The sequence below is a fragment of the Phyllostomus discolor genome, chromosome 3 (genome assembly GCF_004126475.2).
Source record: "Phyllostomus discolor isolate MPI-MPIP mPhyDis1 chromosome 3, mPhyDis1.pri.v3, whole genome shotgun sequence".
Lineage (NCBI taxonomy): Eukaryota > Metazoa > Chordata > Mammalia > Chiroptera > Phyllostomidae > Phyllostomus > Phyllostomus discolor.
Window position 1 is genome coordinate 12,029,174 of NC_040905.2, and position 24,077 is coordinate 12,053,250.

At 50.6% G+C, this 24,077-nt stretch overlaps 1 protein-coding gene and 1 long non-coding RNA gene across 2 annotated transcripts in view; one reads left to right on the forward strand and one right to left on the reverse strand.

The window, feature by feature from the left end:
- DNAJC21 (DnaJ heat shock protein family (Hsp40) member C21) lies at positions 1-23,077 on the reverse strand. Its single transcript, XM_028523457.2, has 12 exons — positions 22,816-23,077; positions 16,313-16,406; positions 14,458-14,581; positions 14,027-14,149; positions 13,373-13,677; positions 12,308-12,459; positions 10,180-10,267; positions 7,095-7,253; positions 5,911-5,953; positions 4,177-4,349; positions 1,364-1,439; positions 1-844 (listed from the first exon to the last, which is right to left on the reverse strand). The coding sequence occupies exons 1-12, from the start codon at positions 22,910-22,912 to the stop codon at positions 680-682; spliced, it is 1,599 nt and encodes a 532-aa protein (XP_028379258.1). The 5' UTR covers positions 22,913-23,077; the 3' UTR covers positions 1-679.
- The window catches only part of LOC118499417, a 20,842-nt gene continuing 10,448 nt past the window's right edge, over positions 13,684-24,077 (forward strand). Inside the window, exon 1 of the long non-coding RNA XR_004901896.1 lies at positions 13,684-13,921. This is a non-coding gene — a long non-coding RNA (uncharacterized LOC118499417). The remainder of the gene's footprint in view (positions 13,922-24,077) is intronic.

Sequence of the window (24,077 nt, forward strand, 5' to 3'; positions counted from 1 at the left end):
AGGACGCGCCAGACAAACGGATTTGCTTCCACCTCCCCGACTCCAATCAAAGCGGAAAACCAAGATGCATCTTGTTGATAATTACCAGGAAACTTTCAAATTAAATGAACATAATGATATCCTGGAGAGACATTATTCTTGAAACACAACCACATATGTTCAATTCGTGTCTACCTTTCATTGTCCTTGAGGGGAAAAGACACAGTAATCAACAGCAGGTTACTCAGAGGGTTACTGGAGTCAGGGTATCAGGTGGGAAAAAAACCTGTGACGATTTTAAAATGATCTGGAGTCACTGAAAAAAGCACCGAATCACATAAAGATACTTCATGGGAAATCCACAGTATAAAAAATAAAGGGGCATTTGTATGTTCAAAATAATTTAATTCTCCCTGTACACTGCTGTCCACGCGAGACGACAGAGTCGAGAATGGGCACTTCACAACAGGCACCTGCTCTGAGACATTCAAGTCGGTTCCGGAGGCAGAAGTAAAATTCCATCACTAATGAAATGTTTAAAAATATATATATTAAACAGAAAATGTTTTCACAAGATAAAAATAATTCTCTACAACGCAATAAGCTGCAGATCACTGGAATTTTAACTCTTAGATGACGTCAGTTCAGTTTTGGTTTCCAAGTCTAGAGACAAGTGGGAAGAACAGGGCCGGCAGAGCCTCTATCTGTTTCTCCGTTTCTCCTTCTTGCTCCGCCCACTGGTGACCCCGTTCAAAGGTGCCGACGAAGGTGCTCTTGCGTGACCGGTGGCCTTCAGGTGCTCGAAGAGCTTATTCCGGGAAGGGAACTCACAATGGCAGGTTGTGCAGCTCAAAAGAACGTCGCTCTGAGAAAAGAAGAAACCATAAATGAAAGCAAGTGTTATCGAAGAGCGGCGTTGTAAAAGTTTTCACGTGGAGATTAAGTACCGAACAGCTGAAAAGTAAGGACCTTTCAACAAAACGGCCGGCCAGCAGACGGGCTCCACGGAGGCGACCCTGCCTGGAGGTCAAGCCTCACTAACCAGCACCGTAGACCTTCGGAGTTCTGGGACCTCAACCTCGCACCCCACGTGGCCGAGACCACGGCTTTAGGTTTCAAAGTAATGGGGAACGGGATAGTGACTGTTCACACAAAGCGGTATGTCCAGTGTGCTGCTTTTACTTTCAAGGAAAAAAATGACAGCAGCACACGTATAAATTCTGCATCTGTCAAGGAAATGTGCTGACAGGTCCGCACCTCTGCATCGGGTGCGGAAGGGCCCACCAGACGCGCCCACTTCTCGAGAAGCGGGTGGACCACCCCGCTGACACTGCTTCGGCACCAGGGCCCCTGCAGACACGCCCCCACGAGCCGTCTGACCTACCGCTGTCTGTGGTTCGGCAGGCACTTTGACAGGTTTTTTCGTATCTTTGGCTTTCTTTCCTCTGGGTTTAGGAACACTAGAAAACAAATGAAAGAATTCCGCATAATTCAATAACAGCGCACCCCTTCTCACTGTCATCTGCTCCCAGGAAGGTTCCAAAGAATGGCGTGGACTTGAAAGGTCAACTCATTAACTTTAACGGCCACGTCACTTTTCACATCTTAAATAAACAGCTTTAAAGAGTAACTTTGGAAATCACATTATGTATCAAATTTGACACAAAAATTAAGAAATTTACTTAAAAGAGTTGAAACATAAGCTAAAGTGAGACCCCTCTGAACCTCTCTACTCTGTGTTTCTGTTAACAAGCAGGGCACTAACACCGCATTCACCGAAGCATACCACCTCACAGCCAACCAGCCCCACTCACGAGCGGCCTCGACACTGATGTGATCTCCCCCCCCTCCACTGAACACAACTTCTTGAACCTGACGTGGTCTATGACACACACTCCAGCAGTTTCACGACGAAGTGCAATGAGAAAAATAAAGATGCTGCAATGTGTTTTTCATGAAATTAAAGTTGTCCAACATACAGAATTTCCTTCTACTAAAACACTACGCCCTTTCCGCCGACTGGGCGGGTGTTCTCCTGAGCCACCTGACCCAGGCGCCGCCAGCCAGTGCCACCAGTCTCCTCCGGTCGGCTGTAACCCCCAAACCTTCCTCTCCTCGGTCCTGCACGAGCACGCTAACCCGCCTCAGTCATCCCGTCCTTTCCCGCACCCAGGCCAACCAGCGTCTGAGGGGCAAAGCTGAGTGCGACCGTACTTACAGCACAGACAGGGCGGGTTACACATGAGGAATGCGTTATGACAATGCTGCCGTAATCCTTTTCGGGCAGAAACCTGGAGTCGGAATTAAGTTAAACGGCTCACACACGCATTCTTCGCTTTACCGCACTCCACGGATGCTGTGTTTCGCACACACTGAAGGCAAGGCCCTCCACCGGCAGAAAGACAGCAACTCGCTCCACCACGGCGGTCTGGAGCCACGCGCCCTGCCTCTGAGGCCTGCCTGCACGTGTGAAAGGCGCCGATGAGGGGGTACCACAGCAGCACGTGGTTTCCGGCCGGCTTTGACAGCATCAAGAAAAGGACATAATGGCATAAAAGGCGACAGATGAGCAGTCACTAAACTACAAAATATCATCAGACATGCCGCAAAGGCATCCAAGGGAACTTAGGATAACGCCACTGGAGAACCACCTATCCTACACTGAAAGACAGCAGCTCATCCCGGGAGCCCGCACCTAAGAGCTGTATTTATATACAGATTCTCTGGACGCTCACACGGCTCTTACTGAAGAGCCTTCCCACCGTGCAGCCAGCGGCAGGGCGCTGCAGAGCAGCAGCCGCGGCACCCCACAGGAAGGCCCCGGACACCAGTGTCTGAGTGTGAGAGTGTGTGAGAGTGACAGTGTGTGTGTGAACAGTGTGAGGGTATGTTTGTGAGAGTGTGTGTGTGTACCCCAGGCCTGACACGCCTCAGCAGTAAAGAAGTCACTTCAATCGAAGTCTTACTTTCAGCAACGAGAACCCTTCTTTCTCCTCCAATAAACTCCCACATGGAGGTAACATGGAAAACAAATGGGAAAACTTGGGCTCTAGATGAAGGTGATGGGCAGGGGTCTGGAACCCCACTCACTGGCCCACCCCTCGGCCTACCTACCGAGCAGCCCCCAAGGGACCTTCCCAAGTCACCGAGGCCCCATGGAGCCAGCTACCTGGGTGCCTGCAAGGAGTCAGGCAAACACGGATTAAATGCCAGCTTTTCCCCTTACCAGCTTCTGTTGCCGGTTAAGTCACTTACCTCAGCCTCAGTTTCCTCATCTGCAAAACGGGAACAAACACCAGGCACCAGAGTGGTGTCCGACTGCCCCTGCCAGGCTCCAACCCCCTGCGCTGCCGCACCCCCAGTCTGGGGCGGTCCCGGTCGTCTGCCTCACAGCCGCAGCCCTGCTCTGGGCCCTTTCGCCACTCAGCCCTGAGAGCCCCGAGGACACTCCGCTGCCCAGCAGCAGCCCCAGTGTGGGGCATTTTCGGGCAGGCTCCCACTCTCCTCGGTCATCTGGACTCTTACACAGTCCTGTGACAGCGGCCTGAGGCTCCTTATGCTTCAGACCTTTCCTCGAAGAGCAAGAAATTAGTCTGCTCCAGAGGAACAGAGGACGGGGACCAAAGTGTCACAGAGAAAGAACGCTGTTTTCCCTCAGCGAGGCTGTCCCCTCGCCCACCCCCGCAGCCTGAGCAGCCCTAGGACGGCAGGGCTCCCTCGGGCAGGAGAGCCCCGGGCCGTGGGTATACATCCCCGATGACCTCACGGTGCGGCGGGGTGGGGGGGGGGGGGGGCGGTGGCACGACACGGGGCGACCATGGGCACGAGCCTGCAGACTCGGTGGGCGATGCTGCAGGTGAGTGGGGCACAGTAGCGTCAGCAGCCCCGGCCTCCTGGGAGGGTCAAGGACAACAGATCCAGGACAAATCAGAACCTCAGCAGGACAAGGGAGACAAAAACTGGATGGAAGTGACTTCTGACTGTGGCCACGTGGCAGACATGTCTTTGAGGACATCACCCCAGCACGCCCTTTCCGACGCGCCTCATCTGTGTCCACGGGGCTGCTCACAGGCGTCAGTGACGGACGCAGCTGACCCACACCACACATCGTGGCGAAGAGGATTCTGTCTGAGACGCGGAAAGATCTCCTTCCCACAATGGTAAGTGAACAGAAAACCACGTGCCCCTCTGACTTACCTTTTTGCTTTGTTTTGGGGGTCATCACACAGTTCAACAGTCTCGGTGACACTGACGTTTTCTACCGGACTATCTTCTAATTCTTTGGCACTTTCTTGATTTAAACTGGTATCTTCTGGCTCAACTTTTAGCCCTTTTCCAGTTTCATTTTCATTGAAATTAACATCGCAATCCTAGGTTAACAAATATGTATGCATTACAAAATAAACACTATAATAATACGATTTATGCACAATTGCAGCATGTGGTTTTATAATTGAAGCAAAAAGTTCCAAGTCTCCACGTTAACAGTGATTAACTGGAGTCACAAATCATTTTTGGAATGTAAAACAGGTATGATTATCAAATGTATTATAACCATTTGTATAAATAAACCAAATCTAAAGTTTTATGAAAAAATTATTAGTGTATTACCTAGGTTTTCTTAAAGACATTTTCAGCCCTGGCTGGTGTAGCTCAATGGATTGAGCACGGGCTACGAACCCAAGCATAGCAGGTTCGATTCCCAGTCAGGGCACATGCCTGGGTTGCAGGCCACAGCCCCCAGCAACTGCACATTGATGTTTCTCTCTCTCTCTTTCTCCCTCCCTTCCCTCTCTAAAAATAAATAAATCTTTTAAAAAGTTAATATTTAAAAAACATTTTCAGTTATTAGAAAACTATAACATTTAATACTATAAGCTAACATGATTAGATTATATGGAAATGGCATGGAAATCAATTTCATTCCCTTTAGATCCACAAAATATCCTCAATAAAACGGACAAGTTCATTCTGTTTTTACAGGTTCAGAAACATCCACAAGATTGTGTCACACACATATATCAACACAATGCCTTTTTATTTAAAAGCACAGCCGGCCCCCTGAGTCTGCAGGTTTTATGCCCATGGACTCGCCCGTGGGACAGGAGCCTGGAGACGTGGAGGGCACACTGTGCGCTCTCTCCCACGCCCCTCTGTGGGAGGGGCTCGAGCACCCATGGGTCCTGGAACCAACGTCCTGCAGATACGGAGGAAGAGCTGTAATTCCTGAATTTGGACACCAGGTATGAAGTATTTAAACTACTTAAATCTCCGAGTAACACCAACAAGCATTCTTTCAGTAGTCACAGTCATCGCGAGTTTCTAACCACAGGTTCCCTGTGTAAAGCTTCAACTCTGCTGAGGGCAGAGCAAGCTCGACTTCACAGCGACCAGTTCCGCGATGCCGTGTATCCAGACATTTAATGTGGCCGCTCAGCTAATTTGTATCAGGGGAATTCCACACGCCAAAGTTTTAAAAACACTGGCAACAGTAATTAAATCAATTAGCCACAGCCCTGACAGGTGTGGCCCAGCAGGCTGGGTGTCACGCCACAAGCTGAAAGGTCTGTGGTTCGATTCCGGGTCACGGCACAAGCCGGGGCTGAGGGAGGACCCGGTGCCCGGCTGCAGGCACGCGGGAGGCAGCTGATGGGTGTCTCTCTCACACACTGACGTTCCTCTCCTTCTCTTACTCCCTCCCTTCTGCTCTCCCCGAAAATAAATAAGTAAATAAGAGGGTTATAAATAAATAATAAATTAGCTACATATACATACGAGGGATAAAAAGAAGATATTCTCAACTCCTTTTAACCGTTTCACAATCATCATGAAATCAGAGCACAAGTTGCTCTCCTTAAGGGAGATCGTACTGAATGAACAGGCACCACAACTCTATCCTTGGTATTTCATGATAATAAAATCTGAACATACCTGTGCTGGTTTCTGTTTCTTTTTCTTCTGTTTTTTAGAAAGCCTACAAACAAACAGAAGTCAAAGCTCAACTACTTGACTTTGTGGAGACTTACATAGTTAAAAGAAAAATACTAAAATACTACTGATACAGAGAGAAGTAAAATATTAAAATTATATAAATCATAAAGCATTAAAATGAAAAGAAAATGTTATTATCACCTTAGAAAATTTTAAGGGGTTCAACTGATGTAATTAGCACCTCAATTACCTAGGTATAGAACTCTTTTAATATAGTTGTAATATCTGTAAAAATCACATTTGACATGTCTTGACCCATTTCAGTACTATTAAGTCCCCTTTAACTAGAAGAAATGCAGAAAATGAGCATAACACAGTAATTTCTTTGAGATAAAACAGCATTTAAATGTAATCTCTCAGTGTGGCGGTAAGTACGAGGGGGTACCCAAAAAAACCCCGGAACTACCTCCTGGAGGGCGGGCCCCTTGTAGTACAGGTGTCCCCCACTAGGTGGGCGCTCTAGGAAGCTGTCTGTGTCAGTGGACCCACTGGCATTGTTGTAAGAGGCTGCGTTCAGCTCCAGTGACATTTTTTTGAAGACTCTTTCATGGTGTTCGCCCATTTCATGATGGTTAATGTGTGAGAACACCTACTCATACCTGCTGGGTGTTCAGCGGTTTTTGACCAGAAAATGGCAGGATCCCCATGCCCCACCCTCCCTATTCATCTGACCTCACCCGAGTGACTTCTCTCTGTTCCCCTGAATGAGAAAAGCCCCCAAAGGGAACCATGTTGCCGATGTGGAAGAAGTGAAACAAAAAATGGCAGAAGCACTAAAAGGCATTAAAATCGACAAGTTCGCCCTGGCTGGCGTAGCTCAAGCGGATTGAGCGTGGGCTGTGAACCAGTGTCGCAGGTTCGATTCCCAGTCAGGGCACATGCCTGGGTTGCAGGCCATGACCCCCAGCAACCACACATTGATGTTTCTCTCTCTCTCTCTCTCTCTCTCCCCACTACCTTCCCTCTCTAAAAATAAATAAAATCTTTAAAAAAAATCGACAAGTTCAACAACTGTTTTGAGCAATGGAAAAACATCTCAGTAGGTCTATTACACCAGATGGAGAGTGTTTTGGAGGTGACTGAGTTTAAACCCGTAAGAATAAATACGACATTGTTAGAAGTACTTTTGCTTTGGTGCATCCTCCATTTCTTCCTCAGAATTGGCATTCAACAGGTTTTCATCCATCTGAGGTCCTGAAAAATGCTCTTCCTCCTTCTCCAACTGTTGTTTTAACAAGGCAACCATCTCCCGGTGCTTCTTGGACTTCTCGTGATTCCGCATGCTGAAAGAACAACCCGACGTGAGTGGCCACAACAGCATTACGTCCCGGGTGCCCAGAAGCACTGCTGGACAAGTGCGACCAAGTCCGAGACAATGTCTCCTGCCAAATGCAGTGCCATGTCAGGGATGCTCCAGAGACAGGACCACCTGCCGGGAGCTCTGGGCCCCTGGGGCCCGGGCCCCCGACTCCGTTCTGTCCCCTGCACCCGAGCTCTCCCCTCCTTCTGTCCTGGCGCCTGCATGTGTTCTCCCACTTGTTCCCCTCAAATTCGCTACTGATTTTACTGTCCAGGTCCTAAAATTCAGGACTTCTCCACGGTGTTCTCTTCATCACTAATTACTCGCTAAGTGTCTACGCATTCCAGCCCTGCCACAGGCCTGGCAGGGTCACCGGGAAACCACAAAACCACCTTCTGACTCTCCTGGGAAGACAGACACCCGAGTCTGAGAGGCAGCGACGTGCGGCCCTGACGTACTGAAGGAGAGTAGTTCACCCCTTCTTACTTCCTCCAACAGGTGCCTTCCCCGCCCCAGGAGGGGCCTCCCTTCCCACTCCCAGCGCTGCAAGAGCGAGCTCAGACACCGCTCTGCCCTGCGGAGCTCCGTGCTCCCCCCGCCACTGGGCAGCACCGCACGGAACAGAGCGGACTCCGCGTCGGGTGCAAGGTGAGACCCACTGGACGGCGGGAGCCCGCGTGTCTGCCAGCTTTACTGGGTCTGCTCAAATTTTCTTTTTCTAGTTCGGGTTGCTACTTCCTTGGCCACTCACATTCTCCTTCAGATCGAGGATCCTCAGAGAAATTGGAACATCTTGTGCCAGTAAGTGAGTGCTCACAAATGTGACCGGGACACGTCAAAAGGCCACGGGAGCCAGCCGAAGGGACGCGCACCGACCGCTGCTGCAGAGACTCGCGCATGGACAGGGCACTGATGGATTACGAAACACTGAAGAAAGCCCTAAGTTCAGACTGACCACTGATTGATTGGTCAGTGGGGAGATGGAGGGGTGGGCTCCCATGCACAGCAGGAAGCTGGGTGAGGGCTGCCGCCGTGGGAGCGCCGGGCCACCACCTCGCGGTCACCGTGCGGACGGTGCCAGCCACGGTCCTCAGTGGACACTCAACCTAGGAAGGAACCTCTGATGCGGACTAGATGTCCGCACAGTTTCGAAGTGTCTTCCCACAGGGGAAACCCACTGTGAGAAAAAACTGTTGCAAGAAAAAATGCTCACAGCCGTGGCTGGCGTAGCTCAGTGGATTGAGTGCGGGCTGCGAACCAAAGTGTCGCAGGTTCCATTCCCAGTCAGGGCACATGCCTGGGTTGCAGGCCATGGCCCCCAGCAACTGCACATTGATGTTTCTCTTTCTCTCTCTTTCTCCCTCCCTTCCCTCTCTAAAAATAAATACATAAAATCTTAAAAAAAATTTTTTTTAAAAAATGAGTTCATGAAATAAATGTCTGGTGGAGTGCAAGACAGACAATTTCCAACTGCTCCCATGACATTAACAACCATCTATAGTAGATGACGCAACATGTTAAAAAAAAAAAAGAAAAATGCTCACTTTGCAGGAGCAAAGTGGACAGCACCCGGACTGGGAGAACAAAGTGATTGCCACCAGTGAGGGGCGTACACACGCATGTGCCTCCCTGTGGGAGACCCCGAGAGCAGCACGTTTATGCAGCATCTCAGCTGGGCGTGCCAAACCTGACCCCGATCATGAGGAAACAAAGCCACAGTGAGGAAAACCCTACTAGAAAAATGTTGTAAAGGGCCAGTGTGCTGGAACACCCACGGCACAGACACAGAACTGGTCCAGATTAACGAGACCACCAGTGCAGGCCCTGCCCCGAGACCAGACCCTGCATCGAGGTGACGGAGACGCCGCCCGGGACAAGAATGCAGAATCATCTGACGTGAGTGGGAAACAGGCCGTGAGGGAGGTGAGCACCACGCCCGGGTTATGGTTCCCGCCAGGTGACAGCTGCATTTGGATTATAAGGCAGCGCCCTGTTCTTAAAGGACATATACTGAAGTCCCGCATTTACAGGTGACGGAGCGTTACACACGTCACTCTCAGTTATCCAGGCAAACTGTGTGTGTGGCAGGAGGGACCGAGCACACGCCAGTGGGGAAACGCTGAGCGACGGGTGGACCGGGCACTCTGTTCATTCCTGCCATCCGCCTGGACATTTGAAGTTATTTTCAAACAAACAGTAATTTAAAAATCTCCTCCACTGTGGCTTTCGTTTCCTCGCTTGTTTCCAACCTCCGCACCTCCCCCACGCTCTCACTGCTCCGTGCCTTCTCCTGCGGGGTCATCCAGGAGGGCCGTTTCCGACTCCCGCCCCTCATTTTCTCCTTTTGAGCTCTACTGCACGTGTTCGTCTCCTTTTCCCCTGTTGATCCTGCATTTCTCCCCATGACCTTTACACTCTTTGGTAACAGTGTCCATTTAACACTTCTCCTCGCCATCGTTCCCATCAGATGAAGTCCCTCCACTTCAGCACAGAGGTCCTGCAGCAGGACACGTTCAGTTCAAGGTGCCCGGGTTGGCAGCAACGGCCTGTGTGGGAGCGTGGTGGCGGGCAGTCAGTCTGCCACCAGCGACAGAGCGAGGCCGTGAGCACTGGTCTGGCCTGCCCACCGGGGTGGGGGGAGTGGGAGAAGCAGCCTTTCTGTCTGAAGACCACACACATGTTTACAAAGCAACTACTCCACGGGAATACTGGCAGGACTGAGAATCTGTTCAGCAGGCTTAATCGCTGGTACAGACTATTCCTCCTCCCCGCTGGACAGAAATCCCCCCAAATGACAATGTGGTGAGAGCCAGTGAGCAGCTCCCAAAAGCATTTTCTTTTGGGGGCTTTCAAAGTGTTGTTACACGTCGCATCAAAAGAGCAGGAGAGAGTGAAGGTAGGAAACTTACGCCTTTTCCGTCTTGAAAGACTTGTCACAGGCGGGGCAGTACAGCTCTTCACAGAGCTCGGCGTCCTCGGCCTCGTCGCTGTCTCTGCCTGCGAGAGGGGCGCCACAGCGAGACGCGTGTTTAACGAGCGCACAGACCCGGACACGCCAACAGACCGCATCTGCTGAGCACGGATCTAAAGGTGCACACAGACTGGAAACAAAATGTTTACTTCTCTACCCAGAAACCCCAGTGTTATCGGGATTTGAGTTGACCCTTGAAAAGCAGCACTGAATTATAGAAGGTAAATAAATCATTTTCCCTTTCAAGTTCTTTTCATTAAGTCTACTTAGGAGACAATTCTCAAACCCCCGGGAGTGAACTAAGTTCAGAAAATCAAATGTCACTATCATAATTCCACCACAAGGTTTTTTTTTTCAGTTTGCCTCTACAAATAGATTTGGAACTGCAATCTACTCTTTAAATGCTTAAACAAACTTAGCTCACAACACTCCATCGCTATTAGGTCGTGAAATGGCATATTACATGTAAAGTTTAACATTACCTTTATAGACTTTTTTTATAAGCCTGCAGATTCGTTACAATGGAATAATTACTATCAGTCTAGTCCAAAAATTTAAGCAACTAAAAAGCACAATAAAGTCTTTGCATAGTACCACATCCCCATATTTGTAGGAAATAAGAAAGTATACTGATGGCCACTGGGGGTTTGTTATGGGGCCGATACAAATGTCAAGGCAGCTCTTCTGTGTTCTACAGAACGCTTCTTTGTAATAAGTGATGTTGACATGCCTCTGAAAGACAGTCTCATCAAAATGATAAATGATCAAAATACATCCAATGCTAGTATACTTTATTTTCCAATTACGTGTATACTTTCAATATACTACATACATGAAATAAACTTTGATTAATCAAATAGTTAATAAAAAATGGTGGATTTGAAGCCAAAATCTGAATCTAAAAATGGCCTCACACTCTCAGGTGTGGTACAGCTTCTCGGAGTCTCAGTTTCTTCATCAGTGAAATGTACCCAATGCTACAAGCAAAACGTACATTTAAGGGCTATTCCCAGAAGATTAAGCAAGATCCTGCACATAAAAGCACTCTATAAATTGTAAAACTCTGCATAATTACCCCACCTCCCATTTAGAGAGTGCTTCATAATTTTCACAGCACTCTCACGCATCCTACGTCTTATTCGTCAATAAAAAACTTCACTTGCTAATCCCTTTGAGTGAACAAAAGCCTGTCGCGCTGTCGTCTGGTCTGTCTCTGAAGCAGCACGGCAGTGAGGGTCCCCGAGCACCGGGGGCCCTTCAGAGTCGGGGAGTCGGGGCCGCGCGGCAGGGTTCACGGGCGCACACAGGCTCCCGCGCGACAGCGGTTTCTGGGAAGAGCCACTGACCCTTGACCGGCCACCTAACTTGACCGGCAGTTCTAGAAAGAACCCATCGGTCGTACCGGTCAGCATGCCCGTGTGCCAACACACTTACACGGCCAGAAGCACAAACTGTTAAAAACGTGATCAGAACAAAGTGTGTTGACCCAGTGACCAGAATCAGGCTACCTCGACAGGCTACCTTTCCTTGGCCCATACAATAGGGTTTTTCATTTTCATTATCTACAAATTTAAAAACTGGGAGATGGCACATGAAGATCTAGATTCCCAGCCCCAGTCAGTGTGACTTGGTTGGTCAGGAAATCGTTCTATGGACCAAAACGTTGTGGGTGTGATTCCGGGTCAGGGCATGTACCCAGGTTGCAAGTTCAACCCCCGTCAGGGCGTGTATGAGAAGGAAACGACCTGCTGTTTCTCTCTCAGTGGAAGTTTCTCTTTCTTTCTCTCCCTATCTCTCTGTCCAAAAAGCAATAAAAAAAATGTCCTCAGGTTGAGGATGAAAAAAAAAAATCCAGATTCCCAGCTTCATTGAAAAACCAAACAAGCACGTGAACTCTGGCAGCACCGGGCCCGGCAGCTGCTGGCCGGAACTTGGGTCTTCCCCAGGTTTCCCTCCTCCCTCCTGGGTCCCCGCCCTGTCCCGTCACCGGGACCTGTGAGCGTCTTCAGTGCACCTCCCGTGCATAAAACACTTCCTCAAGTCTCTTAACGAACGGAAGAAGTTACCATCCTGTCCGTCTTTGAGCTCGCACTCCTCCGCTTCGTCCTCATCGGAGCCGTCTCCGAACTCCTTCTCGTACTGCGCCTCCATCGCCCGCAGCTCCTTCTCCAGGTCGGCCACCGTCATCCAGCTCTGCTCCTTGTACTGCTCCGCCAGCCTAGACGCAGACAGCACGGTCTCCGCACGGGGGCGCCCGACTCCCAGGCCCACAGTCCGTCCCCCAGAGAGCAGCTCCCTCCCAGGCGCTCAAAGCTCACAACCTTAACACCTGCTGCGCTCAGTGGGAAGGGGCAGCCACTTGACACCTGCTCATTGTTGTGGTGACTTCAACTGCTTGACTAGAGAACAGGTTTTGAAACATGAAACTCTTAGCCACTTACTAAAAGTCTTCAAGTAATTCTAAGTCATAAGTGTCAAGTGATAATTTTCAAAAGATGAGGGGTGGAACAGAATTTTGAAGATTTTTAAATAATGCTACATATAATGCTCTAGGCACAATGCTTTTACAGTAGCTATAAAAAAAAAAACAACAACAAAAGTTTAAAGGCATCAAGATGACCTACAAGGCCCAGAGTACACACTATATACTGACAAAGAGGCAGTTCTGTGTGGTGGTCAAAAGCAAGGGCACTGGGCTGACTTCCCGGGTCCCAGTCCCATCTCTGCAACTGACTAGCCACGTGATCTCAGGCCTGTGTGCCTCGCTTCCTCACAGAGAACGAGGACAAAACCAGCACTTACTTCTAGAACCTTTGTGAGGAAGGCACTGAGCGCAGCCCTGTCCAGAGTGAGAACTCGGTCACCGTGAATTACTGTTACATTCTACAGCGTCTGTAAAGGATCTCCAGTATGAATGCCCCCAGGAAAACATCCAATTCAAAAACAACCCCCCCCCCCCACAGGAGATGAAAAACCACTGTGCAATGTCAGGATTTTGGATTTTTTTTAAAAAGACGAAGCCAGGACGAGGATTCCACCCGACCCCACAGCACCACGTCAGTGCACACCGCTGACGCTCCCGCCTCGGAGCCCAGGCCCGGGCCCGGAGAGGCCGGCCCCTCGTCACCTACTTGGCTTGCTTCAGCTGCTGCCGCCGCCTCATCTCCTCCGCCTTCCTCGCCTTCTCCGCGTTCTGCTCCTCCACCAGCTTCCGGTGAGCCTGCACCCTCTTGTCTCGTTTGCGCACGAAGGCCACCAGCTGCCGCACGAGCTCGTTCTGCTCCTTCCTGGCTTTGTCGCGCGTCTTTTTGTTCTCCTTCTCCATGGCGCGCTTCTCCCAGCGGTTGGAGGCTTGCCGGGTGTCGTACTCCTCTTTCCAGGCAAAGCTCTTCTGCGTGCAGAAGCTCTGCCAGTACGCGTAGAAAGGGTGGACTACCTAGGGACGCGGACACCAGGGGACATGCTAGTGTTTTCCTTAGGCTTTTTTTTTTTTTAAGTAAGGGAGCAGATGTTCGTGATGCAAAACATGTTTTGTCCTTTGCATATAAAACGCTACTATGAATCAAAGGAGAAGGAGACGGGCTTTCACAAAATAAATCGCTCTTCGGTATGAATCTAACAAGGCAATTAATGGGATGGGGCCGTGGTCAGGAAGAAGGGAAAAGTCACAGAGGAAGGAAGTCCCAGGAATAGGACTGAGAACAAAAATCCCTATTTTAAGTAAGAAAGCCGGGGAAAGACACACCGCTCAAGGCCAAGTGCACGAGGGCCGTGCGCCTGCTCACCGTGTCGTAGTCGCTCTGAGAGTCTCCGAAGGCCGGGAAATCCTCCGCGTCCTCTTCCAGCGCCGACTCCAGTTCTTCCTTTGCGATCGTCTCGAAAACGTTACGATACACCGTGTAAAAGCCCTAAAGAACAGGTATGAGACACGCAAACTCTTAACACTTTGTAGTCTAATCACAGAATCAGATTCCCAAAATGCAACATGAGACCCTTTTCTGATAAGGAGTTACATACAGCCCTAAGCTCTGTCACTGTGAGTACAGGTGGGTTTCAACGACAGGTTTTTTAAAATGTGCTCCTAGTTTAAGCATGAAGGCAATTTTTTTTTTTTGGTTTTCATAAATGAACACTGTTTCACTTTCTACTACGGAATTCTCTGTGTATCCGAGTCTTCCTTCGGTGCCTAGAAGTGATCAGAGAATCCATTCCTTACCTTCGGATCATCCCCATATCCAGAGTAACAGGTAACGGTGAAATAGTGAAGCAAATCTAGGCTCTCGTCTTGGTATTCGCCATCAGGCCCACCTCTGAGCAGGGCCTCCCTGTGGTTATCGTACCTGCGCAGGCGAAACAATGAGCATCGCCCGTGAGGCTCAATATGGAAGATTTCAAAAGCCCTTCCTACTCTGACACAGCTGCGATGCTATTCACTGTTGCACATCTTAATGTGTCCAACACACAACCAAAAAGTTCTAACAAAACAAAAATCAACACAAAAAGACAATCTCTCCCAACCTCCTGGTTAAAACTATGACAACTTCTGATGCACCACAGGCGTTATACAGCACGAGCCCACACTAGCAAGGGAACGGAATCAGCCAGGGGACATCCAGGACTGTCCCGGGAAGGTAGCTGCATTTTCACAGGAAAGAAGCATCACTGAACAGGACGGCAGTGGACATAACCGTGTCCACAGACTAATCACACATTTGGGATCTAAGGATTTACCAACACATACCAAATAAGACTCTTGCTATGTTTATAGAAGCAATCCAGTAGCTTCACACACACCTAACCACCCCATGCAACAGCTCTGCAAAGTTAGTTGTTGTCGCTGTTCGACATGTAACAGGAAGGTGAGGCTCGGTGACATTACGCAACGTGCTGCCCACAGCCAGCGAGCGGCACAGCTGGAGCGGCAAGCCAGGCCTCGCGGCCCTGGCAGGGCGCTGCCCCCTCCCGCCGGCGCACACCGCTGCCTCCAGACGACAGCGGCGCCCACAGGCAGGGCCTCACAGGGGAGACGAGAGAAGCCTCGGGACCACAAAACAACCTGCCATCTAGAGAAGAAGCTGGAGCAAAGAAAGTCGGTAAAGAATCTCAAAGTTCCCAAAGGAAGACAAAAGCGTTTCTAAGGCCAGATCTCCAAGTTCCTCGAGAGGAGAGAAATTTCGGATTCTCTCTGCCTTCCACGTAAAAGACAACTTGGTAAGAACTTTCTTTGCATTCGTCCTCTCTGCGCCGACCCACAGGAGGCGTGCGGAGCAGCTCGAGCCCCCGCCTGCTCTAGCAGGGAACAGCGAGGCCCTGCAGTTACGTCAGGGCTTAGAACCTGTTTCCTTGTAGCAAAAAGTCCATCAAGACTCTGAAAACTCCCAACTCTCAACGAACTAATTGTTTTGAAATGATATTGATCACCAGCTCAGCATTAGCAAAAGTATTTGTCACAGATATAGAAGCTTAACTCAATTTCTTCATATAAAGCAACTGTAGGGAAAATATCACCATGCTTGTATTAAAACGCTGTATCTGTTTTTTTTTTTTTTTTTAAAGATTTTATTTATTTATTTTTAGGGAGGGAAGGAAGGGAGAGAGAGAGAGGGAGAGAGAGAGACATCAATGTGCGGTTGCTGGGGGTTATGGCCTGCAACCCAGGAATGTACCCTGGCTGGGAATCGAACCTGGGACACTTTGGTTCCCAGCCCGCGCTCAATCCACTGAGCTACGCCAGCCAGGGCTGTATCTGTTTTTTAAGGACAGTCCATTTTCTTCCTTGTCTGACATGAGAAAATCTGTCATACGCCAAAGAGGATCACTGAATGGGAAGTCACTTCATAAGTATCGAAATGAACACTACCTAACGTTGCCAAGCTGTTTCACCAGCTACAAAACCAGGGAACTGGGGTCATCGTCTCGAAGGCTCCTTCCCACCCAAATACTGCATTTTGTCATGAGTGACAGAAGCCTCAGAACACACCAAACACCATTCATGTATTATTGTCTTAAGCCCTCTACTGACAGTTCTTCCCGAGAAACTGCGCTGGGATGGGGGACAGCGTGACACTCACCATGCTCGTTCCTGGGGGTCACTCAACACATCGTACGCTGCTTGGATTAATTTAAATTGTTCAGCTGCTTCCACAGCATTGTCCAGATTTTTATCTGTCGAAACAAAGCCACAGAAATTTAGTCATCAAAACATTTTAGTGCAGGACAAAACCTAAAAGGGGCCTTGCCCGTCCCAAGTGCCATCAGCAGATGAGGAGTGTGCAGAACAAAGAAAAACGACCAGCGAAGAGCCAAGAGACGCTGGATGACGGGCGGGCGTCAGGACGCACGGATCTAGTCAGGGAGAAAGCCCGTGCCTGTCCCGGAGCCTGGGGGCCTCCCTGAGCACCCAGTCGGGACATCCACATGGAAACCCCTCAGCAGCCTTAGAACAGGGCCCTCGAGGGCACCTGCCTCCCGCTGTCAGGTCCGTCCCCTGCACAGGTCCCAAGGCCTTCGGGTGGTCTTCCGAGCAACAGCGGACGGTGACGGGGCTTTCGCAAGTGCAGCAGTTCGCCCTGGCGCCTTTTGCTAAGACGCTCTAACACAAAAACACTCTCAGCATTATTTCGGAGTCACGGTCCCTTCAAACCAAGAGGAGGACAACATCTCCATCCCTGCGGCCTAGGTGTCTGTGAGAAGTAACAGAAGGCAAGTCTAAATCCGCTTCCGCAGCGCGGCCCGTCGGAGGCCAGCCGGCGGCCACCTCCCGGCCCACCTCTGCTCCGGACCACACACGCCCACCTCCGACGGCACACCGCTACTTCACATGTGGTCAAAGACAGGCAGCATTCATTATTTCCTTTTCTTACCGCTCTAATTTAATCATCCTAGCCAATCACATTAGTGTTTAGCAACGACATGACATAAAGGCATTCTGAAATGATAGCTGACAAGGTTTTCAGTGCTTTTCAAACTACTGACAAGCCAATCGGTGACTATACAAGGGATCTATTGCACGTTGTGGCGGACACTAATGTTTAGATCATCCAACACCCCTGCCCTTTTTCTCTTACAGCCTTTACTAGGGAGGCTGGATAAGCAAGGATTTTACTTTATCCAGCCTCCCTTGCTGCTAGGTATAGCCATGTGACAACTTCCAACCAATGAGATGAAGTCTAGTAGTGTATTTCCTTTCCCTCTTCTTTCTTCTTGTCTAGCATGTGGACGTAACTGCTGGAGCTTCAGCAGCCACCTTGAGCCCGTGAAGGAAAAGCCACGGGGTTCACAGCGACGTTACTGAGACAGTACCAGTGGCACCTCCTCCAAGCCCACTTGTGGCGGGGGGGAACAAAACAAAACAAAAACAAACTTAAGCCATTGTGGTTAGGTTTCCTGTTATTTCTAACTAATGTCCCCAAATTCCATCTTGTTGTGTCCTGTGACAATTGGGTTCTAGGTAACAGAGGACACTCAGCGCCCTACTGTCATTATTTCGGATTTTGATTGCCACTCTGTGACAGACACTAGCAATACCACCAGTCGCGCCCCCCCCCCTGCCCCCCCAGCAGCTCCTCTCTTCTTCCTCACAAAACCCTGACCCTGTTCCCAGCAGCAGGGTACCCAGTTAAAAACTCCCCTCCCCAGACCTTCCTGAAGTTGGGCTGTCAGGTGACCCATCTCAGCCAATCAGATGCAAACACATGCCCATTAAGTGACGGTCCCCAGGAAAGGCTCTGTTCTCCAGACGAAAGGGACAGGCTTCGGTGGCACTCATCGTGGGCACTTAACCCGCCCCCTGGGTCCAGCCCAAAGCCAGGGGATTACAGTGCCTGCAGGTGGGCTGTGGGCCTGAGGGAGAGACGGCCAGTCCACCCCCTTTCCCAGTGATAACTGAACCCCAGTCCAGGGTAGGCACCTGGTACCACAACAGACTCCACTTCCAGGTCTGCTGTGAAGCTTAGGCATGACCATGTGACTAAGCCACAAAACTATTCTCTGACAGCTTTTCAAGAATCTTCCTGAAAAGGCAAGTGGCACACAATCTGTCTCTACTTCTGCCCCTGTTCCACTCTGCAGCCTGGGATCCCCAGCCGCCGCCCGAACGAGGAGAGAGTGCCCGTCCCCCGTCCCCCATCCCAGAGATGCTGAGCAGCGTGCGGACAGCGCTCCTGGGGGAGGCCCACTGCACTGGGGCGCACCTGCCTGCCTCCACACCTCCTCGTCAGAGAGCAGTAAACATCTCTCTTTAAATAAACAGATAAAAATAAACGTAAAATAAAAAAATGAAGATAAATAACAGATAAAATACAAAAAGTAAATAAGTAACTGTTGGGAACCACCTTGCCTGGTTTCAGAAGCTGTAACCCCCGCCCCCCCATGGCTAAGGCTGAGTGAGAGACCTTGGGACCATAAGCCACTAAGGAGACAAAGCTTGTCTCCCTGGCAGGGATGCCGCCTCTGCCCCCTTTACCTCACCCTGCTTGCCCCGAGCCTGACCAGTTAGCCAATGACGGGTAAGATTCCTCAACGGAGGGACATCCTAAGACAGGCATGGTCACAAAGGGGCCCCCAGGAAAGGACTTAGGGGGCTATAGAAAAAGGAGGTGATGGGCCCTCACCCCTTGGCTTTGACCTAGCCTGAGTCCTCATTTTGTCTGCGAGAAATCTCCTAATCTCTTGGCTGCCTTACTTGCCCTGCCCAACTTAAGCCTGAAACAATGACAAAGGGTGGTAAGTCCTGTGCTGGAAAGGGTGGGTTCCCCTAGGCAATCAGGCCTAAGAATGGAAGCATAAACTCCTGTGAAACCTGCTTTGGTAAGAATATCCTCAATTTTCTGGTAAGGGTCCAAGCATGAAATGAGTTTGTTTTCCAAAATTTTTATAGCTCTTTAGCTAACTGACCCTGACTCAGAATGAGCCCTCAGAGTTCTCTGTATATTATCTATCGTTTGATCCTCACTGCTTCACAATGACTGATGAGCTTTACCTGTATTCCTGTGCAAAGTGAACCCAATAAAAGCCCACTGAGTAAAAGGCCCTTGGCCCTTCTCCTCTGAGAGATCGGCCACCTTTCCTCCCCAAGTAGATCATGTCTTGGTAGACATATTCTTATCCATGGCAGTCAAGGGGGCTCTGCGGGTGGACGCCCCCCCCGCCCAAGTAACAAACACCTTATTTTTGAGGCTAAAGGGCTTCCACTTGGTGCAAGGACCAGGATGATGGAGCAGCTCTTTGAAGTTTCCATCAAGTACCTGCCAAGACAGGCCCCCTGGGATGCCATACTGTGCAAGGTAAGTAAAGTAACTTTGGGGGCCACTATGGCCAGCTCCCTGTCACAGGCAGATTAAACACAATCCTCACATGTCTTGAAGGTGAGAATCCAAGCAAAAAAGCCATGATTTCGATGTCTGCAGCAACTCTACCAGAAACTTTGTTGGGTAAGTTAAGAAGCACCATTCGGATGAAAGCAGAAGGGCAGAAACGCCAGCAAAGGAAACAGGAGCCCGTCTGGGGTGAGGAGGCTGGCGCGGCTTCTCCCTTTCATGGGCACTGCGCTTTGTTGTCCCGGGTCGTCCTCCCCCTCCCTTCCTCCCAGAGAAGCTGGAATAGAGCTAAAGCTCTGAACATACAAAACCCACCAATGTACCACCTGAAAATAAGATCTAATCTCTCATGGAAGCTTCTTTCTTAGATAATTTTTCCGATTGGTCGTATGGCTTTTTATTTCACTTAAATATACTTGACCTGGTTGACTAAAACATTAAACCGAGATCTAAAAGCATGAGAGCAAAAGGGAAAAACCATTCATTTTAAAAGTGGAAAGCCCCTGTGATTTATTCTTGACCTCCCAGTCTCCCCACCGCCAGTCTTGCCTGCTCCGATCCCCTCTCCCCACTCCAGCCATCTCGCCTGCTTCCAGCTCTTCACTGGCTTCCCGGTGCCCTTGGGTCAAATCCAACCTACCCAATCCAGGTCAGCAGGACCTCCAAGACCCGGCTCCTCCCGGCCTAGCCACGCTCACCTCCCTCCCCTTCCTGGACCCTGCCGTGCTTTCTCTTGCCTCCCTCCACCCGAATGCTCTGTATCCCGCTGAGGTCTCGACCTAGATGTCACTTCTAGGGATGCACACCCACCCCCCTCACAAACGAGCCCAGTCCACATTGGGTGTACGTGCTCATAAGCACCTTCTGTTTGCCCTCATCTCACCGGCCTGAAGTTGCCTGTCCCCTCTCAGTGCCACCCCAAAGGCTGCGTGTGCCAGCAGGGCGGGGACCATGCCTGGCACGTCCACAGAGTCAAGGGCCCGGGGAAGAGTCGGCAGAGGCGGTACTAAGGCTGGCCCTTCACAAGGTGTGACCTCTGTGGGCAGTACTGTGGAGCCTACTGGGAATCATTCTCAGGTCCTCAAAAAAATAAATAAAGGTATTTACTCTCCTTTGTTTTTCTGCCATGAAACATGGGCAACCTCTCTATCTGAACTACACATTACTCTTGGCAGCCAGGCCCATAGGTTAACCTCAGAAACATCTAACATAGCACCTCGCACATGAAGTCGAACATTTGTTGAATGACAGGCGAACAAGCTAATGAGCCAGGAAAGCACATCAAAACCATGCATCTCCTCAGAGAGTGCTTACCCCTTAAATGTGCAAGCATCTCCAAGCCAAGAGATGTTTAGGATGCTATGGACTATGGCATTCGGAGAAAACATTCACATTAAGTTACTACCAGGTTTGGTGTCAAAGTAGTTAACTGATATTTTAGTAATATTTGTGTATTTCTTCCTTGCACCTATTTGCAGTCGATCACCAAATTACCAAATGTGGTCATTTTCCCTTCGCAACATCTCTTTGCCCCAGCCTTGCCCCTCCTGCTGACCCCAAGCCTGGCCGGGGCCCCTACCTTCCCGGGTGGACTCTGTCTGACTTCCGTCTCCGCCCCTCGTCAGTCTTCTCAGCTGCCTTCACCGTTCCTTCCGAGGGCATCTGAAGGAAACCAGCCTCGGCCCTGCATTACTGCAAACGCCAACGTCACAGTCCTTAACCCGACATTCAAGGCCCTTTACAACTTCAACTACTCCTCGAAAACATTCCAATGCACTCGTCAAAATTACATATGCGTTTGGTTGCAAGCATTAATGTTCTTCCCCACACCTTTCCGCCCACAAAGTCACGCATTCCTAACTTTCTTCTAACTCCTAACTCGATTTCTAACGCTTCTACACTGTCTGGATATATTGACTGTGGACACAGCTACTGCCTTCCCGCTGGGATGAACAGTCAGCTCATTTACCTCTCCCCTTCCAATACTGCTCGGGTCTTTCGAGTTCCTGTTGGCCAGTCAGCATTACAACTTTCAGGGACAAATCCCTACCTGTTCTTCTTGTCCCATCAACTACACTCTTTACCTTCTGACTTTGGGTCCCTGGCCTTTCCAACAGCTCTTCTCTCAGCCCACGTTTGCAGACTTCCAGCAAACATTGCCTTCAGTCCAGCCGCGCCCTGGGCCACTGGTTGTCCATCCACATGCTCTGCCCCTTGTGGCTAAGTTCACTCTCCCCCGTTCCACTCCCCCAGGATCCAGCCACAACCCAGGCTCCTCTGCCAGGGAAAGGCCTCACCACCTCTCAGCACACAGTGAAAACTCCCTCTCCTCCTGAATTCCCGGGGCATTACTAATTATTCTATTACTCCGATCACCAATGACATCCCACTGAGCTACTTGGTTGGCACGTGTGTTTAACTTTTCACGTGCATAAGGCATGTTTTCCCAGCACGACTGAGGTCTGCCTTAGCATTTCAGAATCTACAGTGTAGTGACTTGCACATACTGGAGACTAGAAACATGCTTATTGATCAGTGCTCATATGAAAGCCACTCTTGCCTCAGTTTCCCAGTCTGGAAGAGCATACTATTGCACAAAAGTCACACAGGCCTGGACTACAACCAAATGAAACATTCAAACGAGGAACACTTCTAAGTAAACATACAAACTTCACAAGGAAGAGTGATCCCAGTAACTGCCTTACTTTTCAATGAGACAGGGGCGTAAACTACACTTAAGGTGCGGGGATGCCTCGATCAGTAAGGGCAGCCAAGGAACAGGAGCAGCAGGGGACGCGAGCCCGGCACAAGCCGGAGGCAGGACTGGGTTTAGAACTCCTCTCTCCCCCTGCCTCCAGGGATTCGCGAAAGGGGGTAGGAGGAGCGAGCGAAGTTTCGAGAATGTTGTCTCTCCCAATCCAGCGGCGGTGCGGGAAACCGTGAACCTTTGGGAGAGGTGGGCAGGTGTCTGCGAAGGAAAAGAGTGCCCAGAGCTCGAGCGAAGCCGGGGGGTGAAGGGCTGCGCCCAGCGACGGGCAGGGAGGAGAGGGCGCGCTTTGGGAGGAACACACAGGGGCCACCTGGTCAGGGACTGGGCCGGACGGGGTCTCAGGCACAGTTTCTTGGGCAAGGGAAGCTCCAGGGGGCCGGTAAGTCGAGGCACAGCCCGGCTCCTGGAGTTACTCCGGGAAGAGGGGTGAACAAGGTCGCGAGGCCGGGGACTGTGAGGGACCCCGGCGGTTGCACAGAGTAGTTACCCGGGTGCCATTTCAGGGCCAGCTTCCGATAGGCCTTCCTGAGCTCCTCCTCGCTGGCATCGCGCCGCACCCCCAGCACCTCGTAGTGACACTTCATTGCCCGGCCAGGCTGGGGGCCGGGGCCCGGAGCGGAGCTGGGACCCAGGCCCGGCTCAAAGTGCTGGTGGCGCCGATGGTCCTCGCCTGCGGCAGGAGCCGGGCGCCCGCACTGGACCAGCCAGCGAGCGCGGCGGCGGCGAAGGCGGCGGCGCGGGGCGGCGGCGGCGCGCGGTGGAGACGGGCGGTGCGGGCTGCGGCACGCGGATGCGCGGAGGGGGCGGCGCCAGCGGCGGCTACTCTGCGAGGGAGGAGGGAGGACTCCGCGCCGCCGGAAAAAGCCCAGCGGGGGGCGGGGCCTCAGCGCGGGCAGGAGGCGGGGCCGCGGCGGGAGGGGCGGGCCTGCTGCAGGTGGGAGGCGGGGCCACAGTGTTTGTCATTATGAGGGGCACAGAGGGTGGTCGGCGTGAATGGCATCAACTGGTCAGCCGTCCTGAAGGCTGACAGGTGGCAGAAAGTAGTGGAAAACATCTTGTTGTGGTTCTGGTAATTTCTCAACTGAGCCACATTTTCACATAGGAGGCAGCTCATGCCCAAAGCAGGCCAGTGGTTTGCTCGAGCCTCCCCAACTAGTCACCAGCAGGATTCGGTTGGACTGAACAATTAAAAAACACGAGTTTTTTTAACTCCCCAGTTCGCTACAGTTGCCACGTAATGAGATCTCTGATATCTCCCATTCTGACCAATATGCATGAGGAGTAACAGCAAGTAAGTTGGCTCAAACAATTTAAGAGGAAAATATCAACACTTTAATAATAACATACTAAAGAATGGATGAAATTGTTCTGACCCATCCACCCATCACTTTTTCTTCAAATTATAAGAGAATGTTTATTTAGAAAATTACAGAGATAGAAGTGAGCCAGCCAGGCTGCGTAGGCTCAGGAAACAGGTTACAGAGGCAGAAGGGCCCTGGGAGCTCAGGACAAAGGCAAAGAAAAGGTAAGGCGCCTGGGGGGCGGGGGGGGGGGGGGGGGGGGAAGGCCTCTCATCCTACACATCCAAATTTGCTTCAGTTAAGAATTCAGTTAAGGCATAGTGTTTAACGACAGGTTTTCCTTGATCTCACAGATACACTGTTACAGGACGGAAGATCTGACAGCTGTTCCAAATAATGTGATCAGGTGTCTGAATAGCATTCTGTCATTAAAATACACCGACTCACC

Coding starts and splice junctions, on each gene's coding strand:
- DNAJC21 (XM_028523457.2), bottom strand. CDS start 22,912: ATGAAGTGTCACTACGAGGTGCTGGGGGTGCGGCGCGATGCCAGCGAG. Junction 14,582..16,312: donor GACCCCCAGGAACGAGCATG/GTGAGTGTCACG, acceptor TCGCCTGCGCAG/GTACGATAACCACAGGGAGG. Junction 4,350..5,910: donor AGAAACAGAAACCAGCACAG/GTATGTTCAGAT, acceptor TTGTTAACCTAG/GATTGCGATGTTAATTTCAA.